At 62.8% G+C, this 13,960-nt stretch overlaps 1 protein-coding gene across 3 annotated transcripts; it reads left to right on the top strand.

Moving 5' to 3' along the window:
- Positions 1-333: 333 nt before the first annotated feature.
- LOC101524457 (cyclin-dependent kinase 11B) lies at positions 334-13,762 on the top strand. Of its 3 annotated transcripts, none has more exons than XM_058674169.1 (19): positions 334-486; positions 1,610-1,725; positions 3,124-3,251; positions 3,746-3,878; positions 7,831-7,967; positions 8,960-9,082; positions 10,063-10,158; positions 10,233-10,397; positions 10,485-10,547; positions 10,647-10,816; positions 10,897-10,987; positions 11,580-11,701; positions 11,775-11,880; positions 11,946-12,067; positions 12,239-12,378; positions 12,417-12,582; positions 12,662-12,810; positions 13,304-13,493; positions 13,565-13,762. In XM_058674169.1, the coding sequence occupies exons 1-19, from the start codon at positions 376-378 to the stop codon at positions 13,655-13,657; spliced, it is 2,421 nt and encodes an 806-aa protein (XP_058530152.1). In that variant the 5' UTR covers positions 334-375; the 3' UTR covers positions 13,658-13,762. The 3 variants fall into 3 exon arrangements, with proteins under 3 accessions (XP_058530152.1, XP_058530157.1, XP_058530143.1); XM_058674174.1 differs by having other exon boundaries at positions 10,641-10,816; positions 12,239-12,346; positions 12,466-12,582; XM_058674160.1 differs by having other exon boundaries at positions 10,641-10,816.
- The last annotated feature ends 198 nt before the right edge of the window (positions 13,763-13,960 follow it).

Genomic DNA, 13,960 nt, shown 5'->3' with positions numbered 1-13,960 from the left:
CCCCTTCCGGGCGCGCTTGTCGTGGCATCATCGGAACGCGCACCTGCCGGAAGTGACGACATTCAGGCGCCAGTTGGGGCTGTTTCCACCAGAGGTTTGGGGTTCGGTTCGGCGGGGGAGCAAGGGTGAGTGAGGAGGGCTCGACACGGCAGATCTCGGGGTGCGGGCAGGAGACGAGGCCTGGGGGTTCGGCGCGGGATACCTCGGGGTGCAAGTGGTGGTCCAGGCAGACCACGAGGTGCAGGGGGGAGCGGGGCAGATCTCGGGGTAAAGGCGGGGGTCTTTCCGGGGCGCTCCGCCCGGCAGACCTTGGGGTGCAGGCGGGGGTCCCGGCCTCGCACTCAGCGCCTGCCTCCCTCGCAGCGTGGGGCTCCAATGGGGGATGAGAAGGATTCCTGGAAAGTGAAGACCTTGGATGAGATCCTGCAGGAGAAGAAGCGGCGGAAGGAGCAGGAAGAGAAGGCTGAAGTCAAGAGACTGAAAAACGTACGTGGGCCCGCAAACGGGGAGGGTCGGCCCGCAGGCAGCGCACGGGCACCCTTGATGACCAGACTGGCTCTGCGGGCACAAAAGGCAGGCGGAGGGAGACCCCGGAAATTCAGCAGGGTTCGGTGTGTTCAGGGTGTGTGTGTGGAGGGGAGCTGTGTGCAGGGTGTGTGGGTGTGGAGCTGTGTGCAGGGTGTGTGTGTGGAGGGGAGCTGTGTGCAGGGTGTGTGTGTGGGTGTGGAGCTGTGTGCAGGGTGTGTGTGTGGGTGTGGAGCTGTGTGCAGAGTGTGTGTGGTGTGGATCTGTGTCCAGAGTGTGTGTGTGGAGGGGAGCTGTGTGCAGGGTGTGTGTGTGGGTGTGGAGCTGTGTGCAGGGTGTGTGTGGAGGGGAGCTGTGTGCAGGGTGTGTGTGGAGGGGAGCTGTGTGCAGGGTGTGTGTGTGGGTGTGGAGCTGTGTGCAGGGTGTGTGTGGAGGGGAGCTGTGTGCAGGGTGTGTGTGTGGCTGTGGAGCTGTGTGCAGGGTGTGTGTGTGGAGGGGAGCTGTGTGCAGGGTGTGTGTGTGGGTGTGGAGCTGTGTGCAGGGTGTGTGTGGAGGGGAGCTGTGTGCAGGGTGTGTGTGGAGGGAGCTGTGTGCAGGGTGTGTGTGTGGGTGTGGAGCTGTGTGCAGAGTGTGTGTGTGGTGTGGATCTGTGTCCAGAGTGTGTGTGTGGAGGGGAGCTGTGTGCAGGGTGTGTGTGTGGAGGGGAGCTGTGTGCAGGGTGTGTGTGTGGAGGGGAGCTGTGTGCAGGGTGTGTTTGAGTATATCATCCCATGTCTCACTGTGGGCTGGCGGCTGATATACACACTGACTCTGTGTGCTCTGCCCTCGCTTGGATCTGAGTTTCCCCACTGGAGGTTTGCGTAGCAGCTGCCCTGGAGACACACCATCCCGCACTGAGAGCCTCTGTCTGCCTGCGCCTGCTGCTTTCACAGGGGGGTTTACTGGCATGCAGGGCAGAGCCTCCCTTTAGGCTCGGTCAAGGGGTCTCTCCCCTCGGCCCCGGGTGAAGTGGGTTTGCTGTGGAGCGTGTCATCCCTGAGGGTGCTGGCTGGTCCACGCTAACCTGTGGCTCCTCTGCCTTCAGTCTGATGACCGGGACTCCAAGCGAGACTCCCTGGAGGAGGGTGAGCTGCGGGAGCACCGCATGGAGATCACCATCCGAAACTCACCGTGCCGGAGGGAGGACTCGCTGGAGGACAGGTGTGGGTGCCTGTGGGAGAGGCAGAGAGGGAGGGCATGAGGGCCAGGCTGCTGGAGGGAGGACTCACTGGAGGACAGGTGTGGGCACCTGTGGGAGAGGCAGAGGGAGGGCTCGCTGGAGGACAGGTGTGGGCGCCTGTGGGAGAGGCAGAGGGAGGGCTCGCTGGAGGACAGGTGTGGGCGCCTGTGGGAGAGGCAGAGGGAGGGCTCGCTGGAGGACAGGTATGGGCGCCTGTGGGAGCAGAGAGGGAGGCCCGAGAGCCAGGCTGCTGGTGCCAGCCTCCGGGGCTGCTGCGGTGAAACTGTGGATGGAAGGACTCTCTCTGTGAATCTGCTCTCTAAACAAACAAGTTTTGCAGGGAAAAGAAAAACAAACACGTATTCTCTTTCTGAATCCTGCTTGGTCATGTGACATAGGAGCGAGTTTGCTGAACAGTGCATTGATTTCTAGAATGTTATCTGAGGGACGAGCGTTCAGTCATGTGTGCATACAGTCGAGGCCACTGTATGTACTTCACCCCTACCTCCAGCTCCCCCTCAGTTCCCTGGGCCTCACCCCTGCCTTCAACCCCACCTTGGGTTTGCCTGGGCCTCACCCCTGCCTCCAGCTTCCCCTGAATTCACCTGGGCTTCACTCCTGCCTTCAACCCCTCCCTGGGTTTCCTGGGCCTCACCCCTGCCTCCAGCTTTCCCTGGGTTTCCTGGGCCTCACCCCTGCCTCCAGCTCCCCCTCAGTTCCCTGAGCCTCACCCCTGCCTCCAGCTTTCCCTGGGTTTCCTGGGTCTCACCCCTGCCTCCAGCACCCCCTCAGTTCCCTGGGCCTCACCCCTGCCTCCAGCACTCTCGCAGCCACTTGGGATCCTGGGATTGACTTGGAGAGCACTTGTTCAGCCTGGTCCAGTCTTGCCTGTTGCAGGAAAGATCTCTGTCTCTTTCGCTACCTTTGGACCATGCTGAGCCAGGGAGGCTCACAGGCTGGCTCTCCCACACTGTGTCAGACACCTGCAGGATGCTGACTGGGAGGAGCAGCTGGCTGGAGGAGATGCTGACTGGAAGGGGTGCGGCAGGTTGGCCCTCTGCACCACGTCAGGTGCTGAGTCTGGGAAAGCTCATGCCTCAGAATCACTGTCGTTCCTGAGTTAGGGAGAGCGCCCTTCACCCACCACTGCATCTCCTGACGCCCAGGTCTCCTGCATGTGTGCAGGGACCCACGCATTTGGGCAGGCCTCCCCTTGCTTTTCCCAGACTGTTAGCAGGGAGCTGGATCAGAAGTAGAGCAGCTGGGACTCGAACCTGCGGCCACTCATTGCAGGCATCGAGCTTCGCCACAGCACCAGCTGGTGTCCTGTATGTTGTTTTGGGGGCCCCCAGGGATCTGACGCCCACATCTCATTGCAGGGGTGAGGAGGACGACTCTCTGGCCATCAAGCCACCCCAGCAGATGTCGCGCAAGGAGAAGACCCACCACAGGAAAGACGAGAAGAGGAAAGAGAAGCGGAGGCATCGCAGCCGCTCAGCTGAAGGCGGTACTGAGCCTGTTCCTTGGGCCTCTTGAGTGGGCTCTGTCCTGGCCACCTGCCGTCGTCCCCCCTCGTGTGTCCCCTGCTCCCAGCCCACTCCCCCCACTGTGTGTTGTCCAGCTGTAGTTTGTTTCCGTGTGAAGATGCCCTGATTCGGCATGAAAATCAGGAAGAGCCCCAGAGAGGTGGGGGCGGGGTCACGTCAGTAACAGGTCTAATTGACGGGCGCTGGGGTCTCATAGAGCTACTGCCAGGAGCTTCTTGAGGGGCTGGGTGGCTGGAGCTGGGGTCGGCATCCCCGCTGAGCCCGGCTGTGCCCAGCTGTGCCCGGCTGTGCCCTGCCGCCTCTAAGGCCCTGGGAAGGCCCGGAGCGTGCTGCTGGGCCGAGGAAGGATAGCCCGAGTTGCTGCTGTCCGTGGTGTCGGCCACAGCGCCACGTGAGCGTCTCCTGTCAGGGTTTTGTGCCTGTGTTTGCGAGTGGCATCTCCGCCCTCTGCCAGGAAAGCACGCCAGGGTGAAGGAGAGGGAGCACGAGCGGCGGAAGCGGCACCGCGAGGAGCAGGACAAGGCACGCCGCGAGTGGGAGCGACAGAAGCGGCGGGAGATGGCGAGAGAACATTCTAGAAGAGAGAGGTGAGTGGCCCACGGGAGCAGAGCTGCACTGGAGGCCTCTGGTAGACGCTGTGAGGGAGCAGACACGCGTGCTGCCCAGGAGTGGGGCCGCCAGCACACAGAGAGCCTTGGGCGGGCAAGGGCGGCAAAGGAGTGATGCTTGGGGGGGCAGCACGCCTATGATGGGGAGGGCAGTACACATGTGTGAGATGGGGCAGTACACGTGTGTGAGATGGGGTGGTACACGTGTGTGAGATGGGGCAGTACACGTGTATGAGATGGGGCGGGCAGTACACGTGTGTGAGATGGGGAGGGCAGTACACGTGTGTGAGATGGGGAGGGCAGTACACGTGTGTGAGACGGGGAGGGCAGTACACGTGTGTGAGACGGGGAGGGCAGTACACATGTGTGAGACGGGGAGGGCAGTACACGTGTGTGAGATGGGGAGGGCAGTACACGTGTGTGAGATGGGGAGGGCAGTACACGTGTGTGAGATGGGGAGGGCAGTACACGTGTGTGAGATGGGGCAGTACACGTGTGTGAGATACACAGGGGTTCCACATGTGGCTGGGCAGTGCAGGAGGAAGCTCTGGCTCCATCTGAGAGCTGGAGGGGAGACCCCAGAAGTGGGCGTGGGTGCCAAGGGCACAGTGCGAGCCAGGCGCCGTCATGGAGAAAGTTGGCCCAGGCCCTGTGGGACATACCAGCCAGGTGCGGTGGGCAAGGCCGGGCCTGGGCCGTGTATCGCTCAGAGCTCCCTGGGAAGCTGCTCTGGTCCGAGCCCCACTTGGGGCGGGTGCGGGTGTCGGTTGTTAGGACTCTGGTTTGCATGAGAGGCCATGCGGGGATTGCCGCTGACAGGCAGCAACAGTGAGAGGAGCTGCCGACGGCCCAAGGTGTGTGGGAGCTGCACCTGCCCATGCTGGGACCCTGTGAGGGCACCAGCTCAGGTCCCGCTGCTGATGGTGTGCCTGGCAAGGCAGCGTAAGCAGGCCGGAATGCTCAGACCCTGCACCTGGGTGGGGACTCAGAGAACGCTCCCGACTCCTGGCTTCAGATCAGCTCAGCTCTGGCCGTTGAAGTCATTTGGGAATGACCCAGCAGATGGAAGATTCTCTCTCCTCTCCGGAACTCTGCCTTCTAAATAAAACAAATTAGTTTTTTTGTTTTTTGTTTTATTAAAATATACTTATTTTTATTGGAAAGTCAGATTTACAGAGGAGACACTCGTCCAAGTGGTCCCAGCGCCAGAGCTGCGCCGATCCGAAGCTGGGAGCCAAGAGCCTCTTCCGGATCTCCCACGCAGGTGCAGGGTCCCAAGGCTTGGGGCTGTCCTAACTGCTTTCCCAGGCCACAAGCAGGGAGCTGGATGGGAAGCGGGGCTGCCGGGACTAGAACCGGCGCCCATATGGGATCCCGGGGCTTTCAAGGTGAGGACTTTAGCCGCTAGGCCACGCCGCCGAGCCCTATTTTTGGTAATCTTTACATAGCTCATTATGACACAGAGGTTCAAGGGCTACGGGAAAGTGGGTAGGACTATTATTTCCACATTGTTTTTTCCTGTATCTGAGGTGAAGGGGAATATTAAGGGAGAAGCCCCACCCAGTCTCCCACCCATCCCAGGTCCCTGATGTGGGGCATGCTCCAAGGGTCTTGCTTGAGTGATTTTGACAGTTCAACAGTCATGAATTGCTGCCAACCTCGCCATTCTAAAAAAAAAAAAAAAAGGAAAGCTCCGGGCCAGCCCTGTGGAGGCTAAGGCGGTGCTGGCTTCCGTGTGGGCGCTGACTCCAGTCCTGGCTGCTCCACTCCCCATCCAGCTCCCTGCTCATGGCCTGGGAAAGCAGTGGAGGAGGGACCGAGTGCTGGGGCATCAAGCACCTGTGTGGGAGTCCCGGAGGAGGCTGTGCCGCACCCCGGCTTCGGCCGTCGCAGGCATTCGGGGACTGAACCTGCGGCTGGAAGACTTCTGTTACTCCCTCTCTCTAACTCGGCCTTTCAAATTAAAAGTGACTCTCACAGATCTAACAGGCACACCCAAAATGTTGACAAGCAGGTAGGTCACATGAGAGGCAGAGCTACAGATGGAGAGGTCTTCCAGCGGTTCACCTCACAAATGACCGTAATGGCCGGGGCTAGACCAGTCCAAAGCCAGGAGCTTGTCCCAGGTCTCCCCGCACAGGTGCATGGTCCCAAGCACTTAGCCATCCTGTGTTGCTTTCCCCGGTGCACCAGCTATAGTGAACTTGGAGCTGCTGGGACTTGAACACATGGGGGTGCCAGCACTGTAGACAGTGCCTTAACGTGCTATGCCACAACACGGGGTCCAAGAGAGCAGTGTCAAGCCTCAGGCGCAAGGTCCCTGAAGTCTAGGGAAGCCTGGGCCTGAAGATCAGGGTGCTTGCTGAACAGCCGCCCACGCTGAGCACATGTGGGAGGAGGGTCGGCAGGAAGCCATGGACGGACCCTCAGGGCACCGGGCAGCGGGGACAGGAGTGGCCGAGTGGCCTGGGGTGACCAGCCCTGGCATGCCACAGGGAAGCTGTCCCACGCGCTCCCTGGGCCCCACAGAGGGCAGTGTGAGGAGAATCCGTGCTTGCAACGCCACACACCTGCCCTGAATCCTGTGCAGGCCGCCCCGCAGCTGCCCTTTGCCCGCTCGGGCTGCGCAGCGGAGCCGCGGCTTCTGGCTGCCTTTCTTCTATTGCTAGTTTGTTTATGGGCAGCGGGGCAGAGAGCGCCATCCTCTGGCTTCTTTGGTCAGTGGCTGTGGCAGGACTGGGGCTCCAGCTTCTTTCATGTGGAGCTGGGTCAGAGGTGGAACAGCCGGGACTTGAACCCAGCCTCCATGTGAGATACCAGCGTCACAGCAGCTCTCCTGGAGGGAGTCCCTCACCGGGACTTGAACCCAGCCTCCATGTGAGATACCAGCGTCACAGCAGCTCTCCTGGAGGGAGTCCCTCACCGGGACTTGAACCCAGCCTCCACGTGAGATACCAGCGTCACAGCAGCTCTCCTGGAGGGAGTCCCTCACCGGGAGTGGGGGGCGGCACACTTGTCGGTCCGAGTGCATTCTTTTATTATTGTCATTATTATTATAAATCATTTTTTTAAAGATTTATTTTTATTACAAAGTCACATATACAGAGAGGAGGAGAGACAGAGAGCTGCAACGGGCCGGTACGCGCCGATCCGATGCCAGGAGCCAGGAACTTCCTCCAGGTCTCCCATGTGGGTGCAGTGTCCCAATGCATTGGGCCGTCCTCGACTGCTTTCCCAGGCCACAAGCAGGGAGCTGGGTGGGAAGTGGAGCTGCCGGGATTAGAACCGGCGCCCATATGGGATCCCGGGGCGTTCAAGGCGAGGACTTTAGCTGCTAGGCCACACCTCCGGGCCCTATTTTAAATCATTTTGTTTGTAAAATGATGGGGGAACACACATTTTCCATTTGCTGGTTCACTCACAGGGGCCAGAGTTGAGCTGTCAGGAGCTCCCTCCGGTCTCCACGCGGGTGCAGGGGCCCTAGGACTTGGTCCCAAATCCACTCTGCTGTGCCAGGCGCGTTTTCAGGAAGCTGGATGGGAAGTAGAGCACCCAGGACTCGAACCAGTACTATGATGCATACTGATGCTACAGGGAGAGGCGTAGCGTGCTGGGCTGTGGCACCGGCCCATACCGGTCTGTGGCTTTGTACCGTGTATGTGGCGTGCAGGTGGCACAGCCGACGGGAAGGCGGAGCCATGTCGCCATAGCATTGCTAGTACCGTCCAGGTGAGAAGGCCGCTTAACAGAGTCACCAGGACGGGTGGGCAGGGAACCGCGGGCAGCCCAGGCTCATCCAGCTCACTCGTTCCCAGGGGCCCGTGGGCCAGGACCTCGGCTGGCCTGGCAGCTGCGGCTCCCACGGGGCGTCCGAAGGGCCTGCTCCCAGAGCCGGGGCCTGTGGGAAGTCACGTGGGCTGGGCTTCCACAGGGACCGGCTGGAGCAGCTGGAGAGGAAGCGGGAGCGAGAGCGCAAGCTGCGGGAGCAGCAGAAGGAGCAGCGCGAGCTCAAGGAGCGGGAGCGGCGGGCTGGCGAACGGCGCAAGGAGCGGGAGGCCCGCCGGGAAGGTGTGCCAAGGGCGGGCAGGGCGCTCTGCGCGCACACATGGCGTCGTAGCTGCTGGGTGTTCTTTGTGCCCTCCTCTTTCTGTCACTCCGGAAGGGGTTAGTGTGTTCCCTAGCGCTTGGGCCATCCTCCCTGCTCTCCCGGCTGTCTACAGGGAGCTGGGTGGGAAGTGGGGCAGCTAGGACGCAAACCGCTGCCCTAACCCAGTGGCAGCCCCCGCTGTCCTGGGGTTGCCCCACTCGGGTTTTCCGTCTGGGTCACGCAGGGTCACGCCGTCGCCCTCCCGCTGACTCTCGGAGCACCTGTTTGTTTTACTTTATTTTTGATGATGTTTACATAGTTGCCCAGTGTTTCCAAATCTTCCCCCTCTTCCTCCTGTACCTGGGGGAAGAGGGTAAGTTAGGGGAGAGCTGAGGAACGCGCATGCGTGTGTCCTCGCCACAAGGGGCCCTCCAAGTTGGGGAGGGGGTCCTACAGGGTGTGTCATGTGAGTTCCCTGTTGACAAGTGGACGGGGGTCTCAGGGAGTGGGGGGGTCACAGGAAGTGGGATGTTGCCAGGGATGGGGGTCACAGGAGTGGGGGCTCCATGGAGTGGGGGCTCCCAGGGGTAGGGGTCACAGGGGTGGGGCTCCCAGGGGCAGGGGTCCCAGGGGTGGGACTCACAGGGGCAGGGGTCCCAGGGGTGGGCTCTGTCAGAGCAGAATGGCCATTTCCAAGTCCCTGGGGCCACAGCTGCAAGGGAGCAGCGACCAGTGCAGTGGGTGGAGGGTGCTGGCGGCCCCTGCAGAGCTGGAGCGAGCCTTGTGGCCCTCGAGTGGACTCAAGCCATCAGTCAGAATCTGGCGCGACTGCATTGCTGTGCATGCCCAGTCTCCCCTTCTCCGGTCCACATGTGTCCACGTGTGGGTGCCCCAGGGGCAGGCCCTGTGCTGGGCAAAGCCTTGGGGAGGGTGTGGTACCATGCTGCTGCCCACTCTCTCCTTCCGGAACCAGTGTCTGCACATCACCGCTCCACGCGAGAGGACTACAGTGATCGGGGGAAGGCCAGCCACTGGAGCCGCAGCCCCCTGCGACCCCCCCGAGAACGCGTGGAGCTGGGTGATGGCCGGAAGCCAGGTGAGCCAGCACCCCAGCAGGGGTCTCCCTGGGTGGGTGGTGTGTGTAATTCCCAGTTTATTTGAAGGTGATGGGTCTCCCGAGTGCCAGTTCACTCCCTCATGTTCCTAGAAGCTTGGGGATGCATCCAGCTGAAGTCCCTCAGCCGTCCCTTGCTGCCAACAGGGGGCACTCGTGGGAAGGTGGCCAGACCTGGCAGGACATGTGCCTAGGGTTTGAGTGTGCAGACTGGCGCTCAGAATCTGCAGGAATGGGGCTGGCCGTGGCTGCACAGTTGGAAGGTGCCAGCAGCGACCCTGGCATCTCCACTTGGGGACCACTCCGCTTCCCCTCGGGATGTGGGGGCTGGAGGATGGTGTCCCGACCTGCAGGACACGACGCTCAAACCCCAAGGGTGGACTGGGAACGCCGGGCTGTGGCCCAAGAAACACACGGACACACGCACCTGGTGGAAGAGAGTGCCCAGTGCTCTTACTTCACTCCTCATGTATAAACCTCCTCTCGGGGAGGAGGGGAGGGGTCTCCTGGAAGTAATTATCTTCATTGAAGCAGGGGGGAACTAGTCATTTGAACAGGAACAAGGGCGGAGGTCCCGTTCCACTTGCTTGGGATGGGCTGGCCGCAATGTTCTGCTTGCTGTGGCCCTGCTTGCCCAAGGCAGGCTTTGCAATGCAACAGGCTGTCAGCCAGGCCAAGTCTAAGGCCCAGAAGTCTGTGGCTCCTAACAGGAGGGTTGCTACACTCACGAGGGAGACCAGGACTCGCCTGGCCCGGCCTGGCCCGGCCTGGCCCGACCCCGGCTGCTGTGGTCACTGGAAGGCAGCTGGGGCCGACATCTGCCGCTCAAATGAATGAGTGCCAGAAGAGCCCCACAGCAGCCTCCTGGGCAGGGGCGCCGGCGCGTTGGGGTGTGCCGTGCAGCAGAGCTGTCGGGGGCTGTGGCGTGACGCCTCCCACACGCCCCTTGCTGCGTCCCGCAGTGAAGGAAGAGAAGGCGGAGGAGAGAGACCCGCTCTCAGACCTGCAGGACGTCAGCGACAGTGAGCGGAAGACCAGCTCGGCCGAGTCCTCGTCAGGTGCGTGCGTGTGCCCCTCCTCCCTGTGCTGCGCCCCGAGGCCCGGCTCACCCAAATCCCACTTCATCCTGCAGCCGAGTCAGGGTCCGGGTCGGAGGAGGAAGAGGAGGAAGAGGAAGAGGAGGAAGAAGGCAGCACCAGTGAAGAGTCGGAGGAAGAAGAGGAGGAGGAGGAGGAGGAAGAGGAGGAGGAGGAGGAGACAGGCAGCAACTCAGAGGAAGTGTCGGAGCAGTCTGCAGGTGGGCAGGGGACCCTGGGTGGTGGGCGGGCGGCCCCCGGAGGTGGGCGGGCAGAACACACCTGAGTAGACACCTGCCATCACGCAGAGGAAGTGAGCGAGGAGATGAGCGATGAGGAGGAGCAGGAAAGCGAGAGCCGCGTGCTGGTTGGTGAGTGGGGGCCCGGGGCCGCTGCTGCCCACTGGGCACGGGGCTCTGCCCAAGATAGGCCCCCGCAGGCGTCCCAAGGTCTCACTCTGAAAGTTCCAGAGTCACGCTTTGACCGCGATTCGGGGGGAAGTGAAGACGGGGAGAAAGAGGTGGGTGAGGGCACCCCGCGGAGCAGTGCCCTGACCGAGGGAGACTGTGTGCCCGACTCGCCGGCCCTGTCGCCGCTGGAGCTGAAGCCGGAGCTGCCCAAGTACCTGCCGGCCCTGCAGGTCAGGCCCCGCGCTGCCCGGTCCTGGGGGAGCATGGGGGCCGGGCGAGGGCCAGGCCCTGAGTCCGGCGCTTCCCCCAGGGCTGCCGGAGCGTGGAGGAGTTTCAGTGTCTGAACAGGATTGAGGAGGGCACCTACGGCGTCGTGTACCGAGCCAAGGACAAGAAGACAGGTGCGCTCGGTGGGCGGGCTATGGCTATGCTAGCCTCGGCCTGGTGCCTGGGGCCCCAGGGCGTTGATTGGTCCCATCAAGCTGCTATCCCTGTGTCTCTTCTGACCACTAGCTGTCCGCCAGGGCCAGTTGACCCCTGCGCCATCCTTTGGTGGCACCAGGTCATGGCCCCAGAGGTGAGACTCCAGGACCATGTAGACTGCTGAGTGGGCTGTGGGACATGGCAGGCCCCGCCTGCACCCTCAAGTCAGCACCTGAGTGTCACCGGCGACACCCCCAGGCCCCAGCCGGCTTCTCCTGAGGATTTGGGGCAGGGAGGCCGTGTGCTCCGGCCCCACGCTTGGGGCGTGCCCTGGGGTTCTCACTGAGGTCCACACTGGGACAGCCCGGCCGAGCCAGAGAGCACGCCAGGCAGCAGCCTCCGTCTGCTGGCGCCTGCCCAGTGCCTCCAAGGCCACGCTGAGCCCGATCCCCCAAGCGGGTATGGAGCCCCAAAGGCGTGAGCTGTCACCTGCCACCTCCTAGGAGTGCTGGCGGGGAGGGGCTCCCGGAGCCAGCCGTGGGCTGACTGCCTGGCGCCCCGCCCCCACAGACGAGATCGTGGCTCTGAAGCGGCTGAAGATGGAGAAGGAGAAGGAGGGCTTTCCCATCACGTCCCTGCGTGAGATCAACACCATCCTCAAGGCACAGCACCCCAACATCGTCACGGTCAGGGTGAGCCCCCGGCCCCGGCAGAGCCGCCGGCCCCACGTGGAGCTGCCTCCTGCAGCCGCGCCTGGTGTTGCAGGAGATCGTGGTGGGCAGCAACATGGACAAGATCTACATAGTCATGAACTACGTGGAGCATGACCTCAAGAGCCTCATGGAGACCATGAAGCAGCCCTTCCTGCCAGGTGTGCCCGGGGACAGGCTGCGGGGCGGCGGGCGGCAGGGCCTCGCTGACGGTGTCTCTGTTCAGGGGAGGTGAAGACCCTAATGATCCAGCTGCTGCGCGGGGTGCGGCACCTGCACGACAACTGGATCCTGCACCGCGACCTCAAGACATCCAACCTGCTGCTCAGCCACGCTGGCGTCCTCAAGGTGCGCGCTGCCCGCCCACGGCCCCGCTGCCTGCTGCCCGCCCACGGCCCCGCTGCCCGCCCACGGCCCCGCTGCCTGCTGCCCGCCCGCTGCCCCGCTGCCTGCTGCCCGCCTGCTGCCCCGCTGCCCGCCCACAGCCCCCTAAGCACTGTCCCCACCATGGCCTGGCAGGTGGGTGACTTCGGGTTGGCCCGGGAGTACGGGTCCCCGCTGAAGGCCTACACCCCCGTGGTCGTGACGCTGTGGTACCGTGCCCCGGAGTTGCTGCTGGGGGCCAAGGTGAGTGGCGGGGACTCCTGGCCCTGTGGCAGGTGTGCCCAGGCAGCCGGCCCCCTGAGCCCTGTGGCAGGTGTGCCCAGCCAGCCGGCCCCCTGAGCCCTGTGGCCTGGCCCCCCCAGGAGTACTCGACAGCCGTTGACATGTGGTCTGTGGGCTGCATCTTCGGGGAGCTGCTAACCCAGAAGCCGCTGTTCCCTGGCAAGTCAGAGATTGACCAGATCAACAAGGTGTTCAAGGTAGGAGTGCCGCTGCCACAAGTGCCAGGGCCACGCAGGCTGCACGGGGCCGTGGCCCTGAACACCCTCTGCCTCCCAGGACCTGGGCACCCCCAGCGAGAAGATCTGGCCAGGCTACAGTGACTTGCCTGCCGTCAAGAAGATGACCTTCAGCGAGTACCCGTATAACAACCTGCGCAAGCGCTTCGGGGCACTGCTCTCGGACCAGGGCTTCGACCTCATGAACAAGTAGGCTGCTCGCTTGCCGGTGGGGGGGCATCCGTGTCACGGCCCTGGGAGCTCACACCACAGGCCATGCACCTGTGTCACGGCCCTGGGAGCTCACACCGCAGTCCACGTGCCCGTGTCACAACCCTGGGAACTCACACCACAGTCCACGTGCCTGTGTCACAACCCTGGGAACTCACACCACAGGCCACGCGCCCGTGTCACAGCCCTGGGAGCTCACACCACAGGCCACGCACCTGTGTCACGGCCCTGGGAGCTCACAACACAGTCCACGTGCCCGTGTCACAACCCTGGGAGCTCAAACCACAGGCCACGCGCCCGTGTCACAACCCTGGGAGCTCAAACCACAGGCCACGCGCCCGTGTCACGGCCCTGGGAGCTCACACCACAGGCCACGCGCCCGTGTCACGGCCCTGGGAGCTCACACCACAGGCCACGCGCCCGTGTCACGGCCCTGGGAGCTCACACCACAGGCCACGCGCCTGTGTCACAGGTTTCTGACCTACTTCCCCGGGAGGAGGATCAGTGCCGAGGACGGGCTCAAGCATGAGTACTTCCGGGAGACACCACTGCCCATCGACCCGTCCATGTTCCCTACGTGGCCTGCCAAGAGCGAGCAGCAGCGAGTGAAGCGGGGCACCAGCCCCCGGCCACCTGAGGGAGGCCTGGGCTACAGCCAGCTGGTGAGTGCTGGGGCCGGGGCTGGGGGGTGGGCCGGGGCCGGGCTGCTGCTCACCGCACGGCTGGCCTGCAGGGCGACGACGACCTGAAGGAAACCGGCTTCCACCTCACCACCACCAACCAGGGCGCCTCGGCCGCGGGCCCCGGCTTCAGCCTCAAGTTCTGAGCCCCAGGAGGGCCCTGCAGCCGCATCCTCGCTGACCGCATTCACCACCTTCTGTTTTTATACTTTGGTTTGTAAATTTGTGGAATAAAACACCATTTTCCTGTGGAGAGAAACGTGCCGGCAACGGGACATGTGGCACGTGTGTGGGCACGTCCTGCCCAGGCCGGGTCTGCTCCCTGTTGTCAGTGTGCCCAACTGTGCCACCACCTGCAGAACGCCTAGTGGTCCTGCACGTCCAGTCCCCCAAGTCCTGGTAGACAGGCAGGGCAGGGCCCCCTCCAGCCACCGCCAAGAAAGAGCCGA

This window comes from Ochotona princeps, chromosome 2, assembly GCF_030435755.1.
Source record: "Ochotona princeps isolate mOchPri1 chromosome 2, mOchPri1.hap1, whole genome shotgun sequence".
Taxonomy (NCBI): domain Eukaryota; kingdom Metazoa; phylum Chordata; class Mammalia; order Lagomorpha; family Ochotonidae; genus Ochotona; species Ochotona princeps.
Note: the sequence above shows the minus strand (reverse complement) of the source record. Positions and strands in the feature narration are given on the sequence as shown.

Coding starts and splice junctions, on each gene's coding strand:
- LOC101524457 (XM_058674160.1), top strand. CDS start 376: ATGGGGGATGAGAAGGATTCCTGGAAAGTGAAGACCTTGGATGAGATC. Junction 10,988..11,579: donor AGCCAAGGACAAGAAGACAG/GTGCGCTCGGTG, acceptor CCGCCCCCACAG/ACGAGATCGTGGCTCTGAAG. Junction 12,811..13,303: donor GGCTTCGACCTCATGAACAA/GTAGGCTGCTCG, acceptor CCTGTGTCACAG/GTTTCTGACCTACTTCCCCG.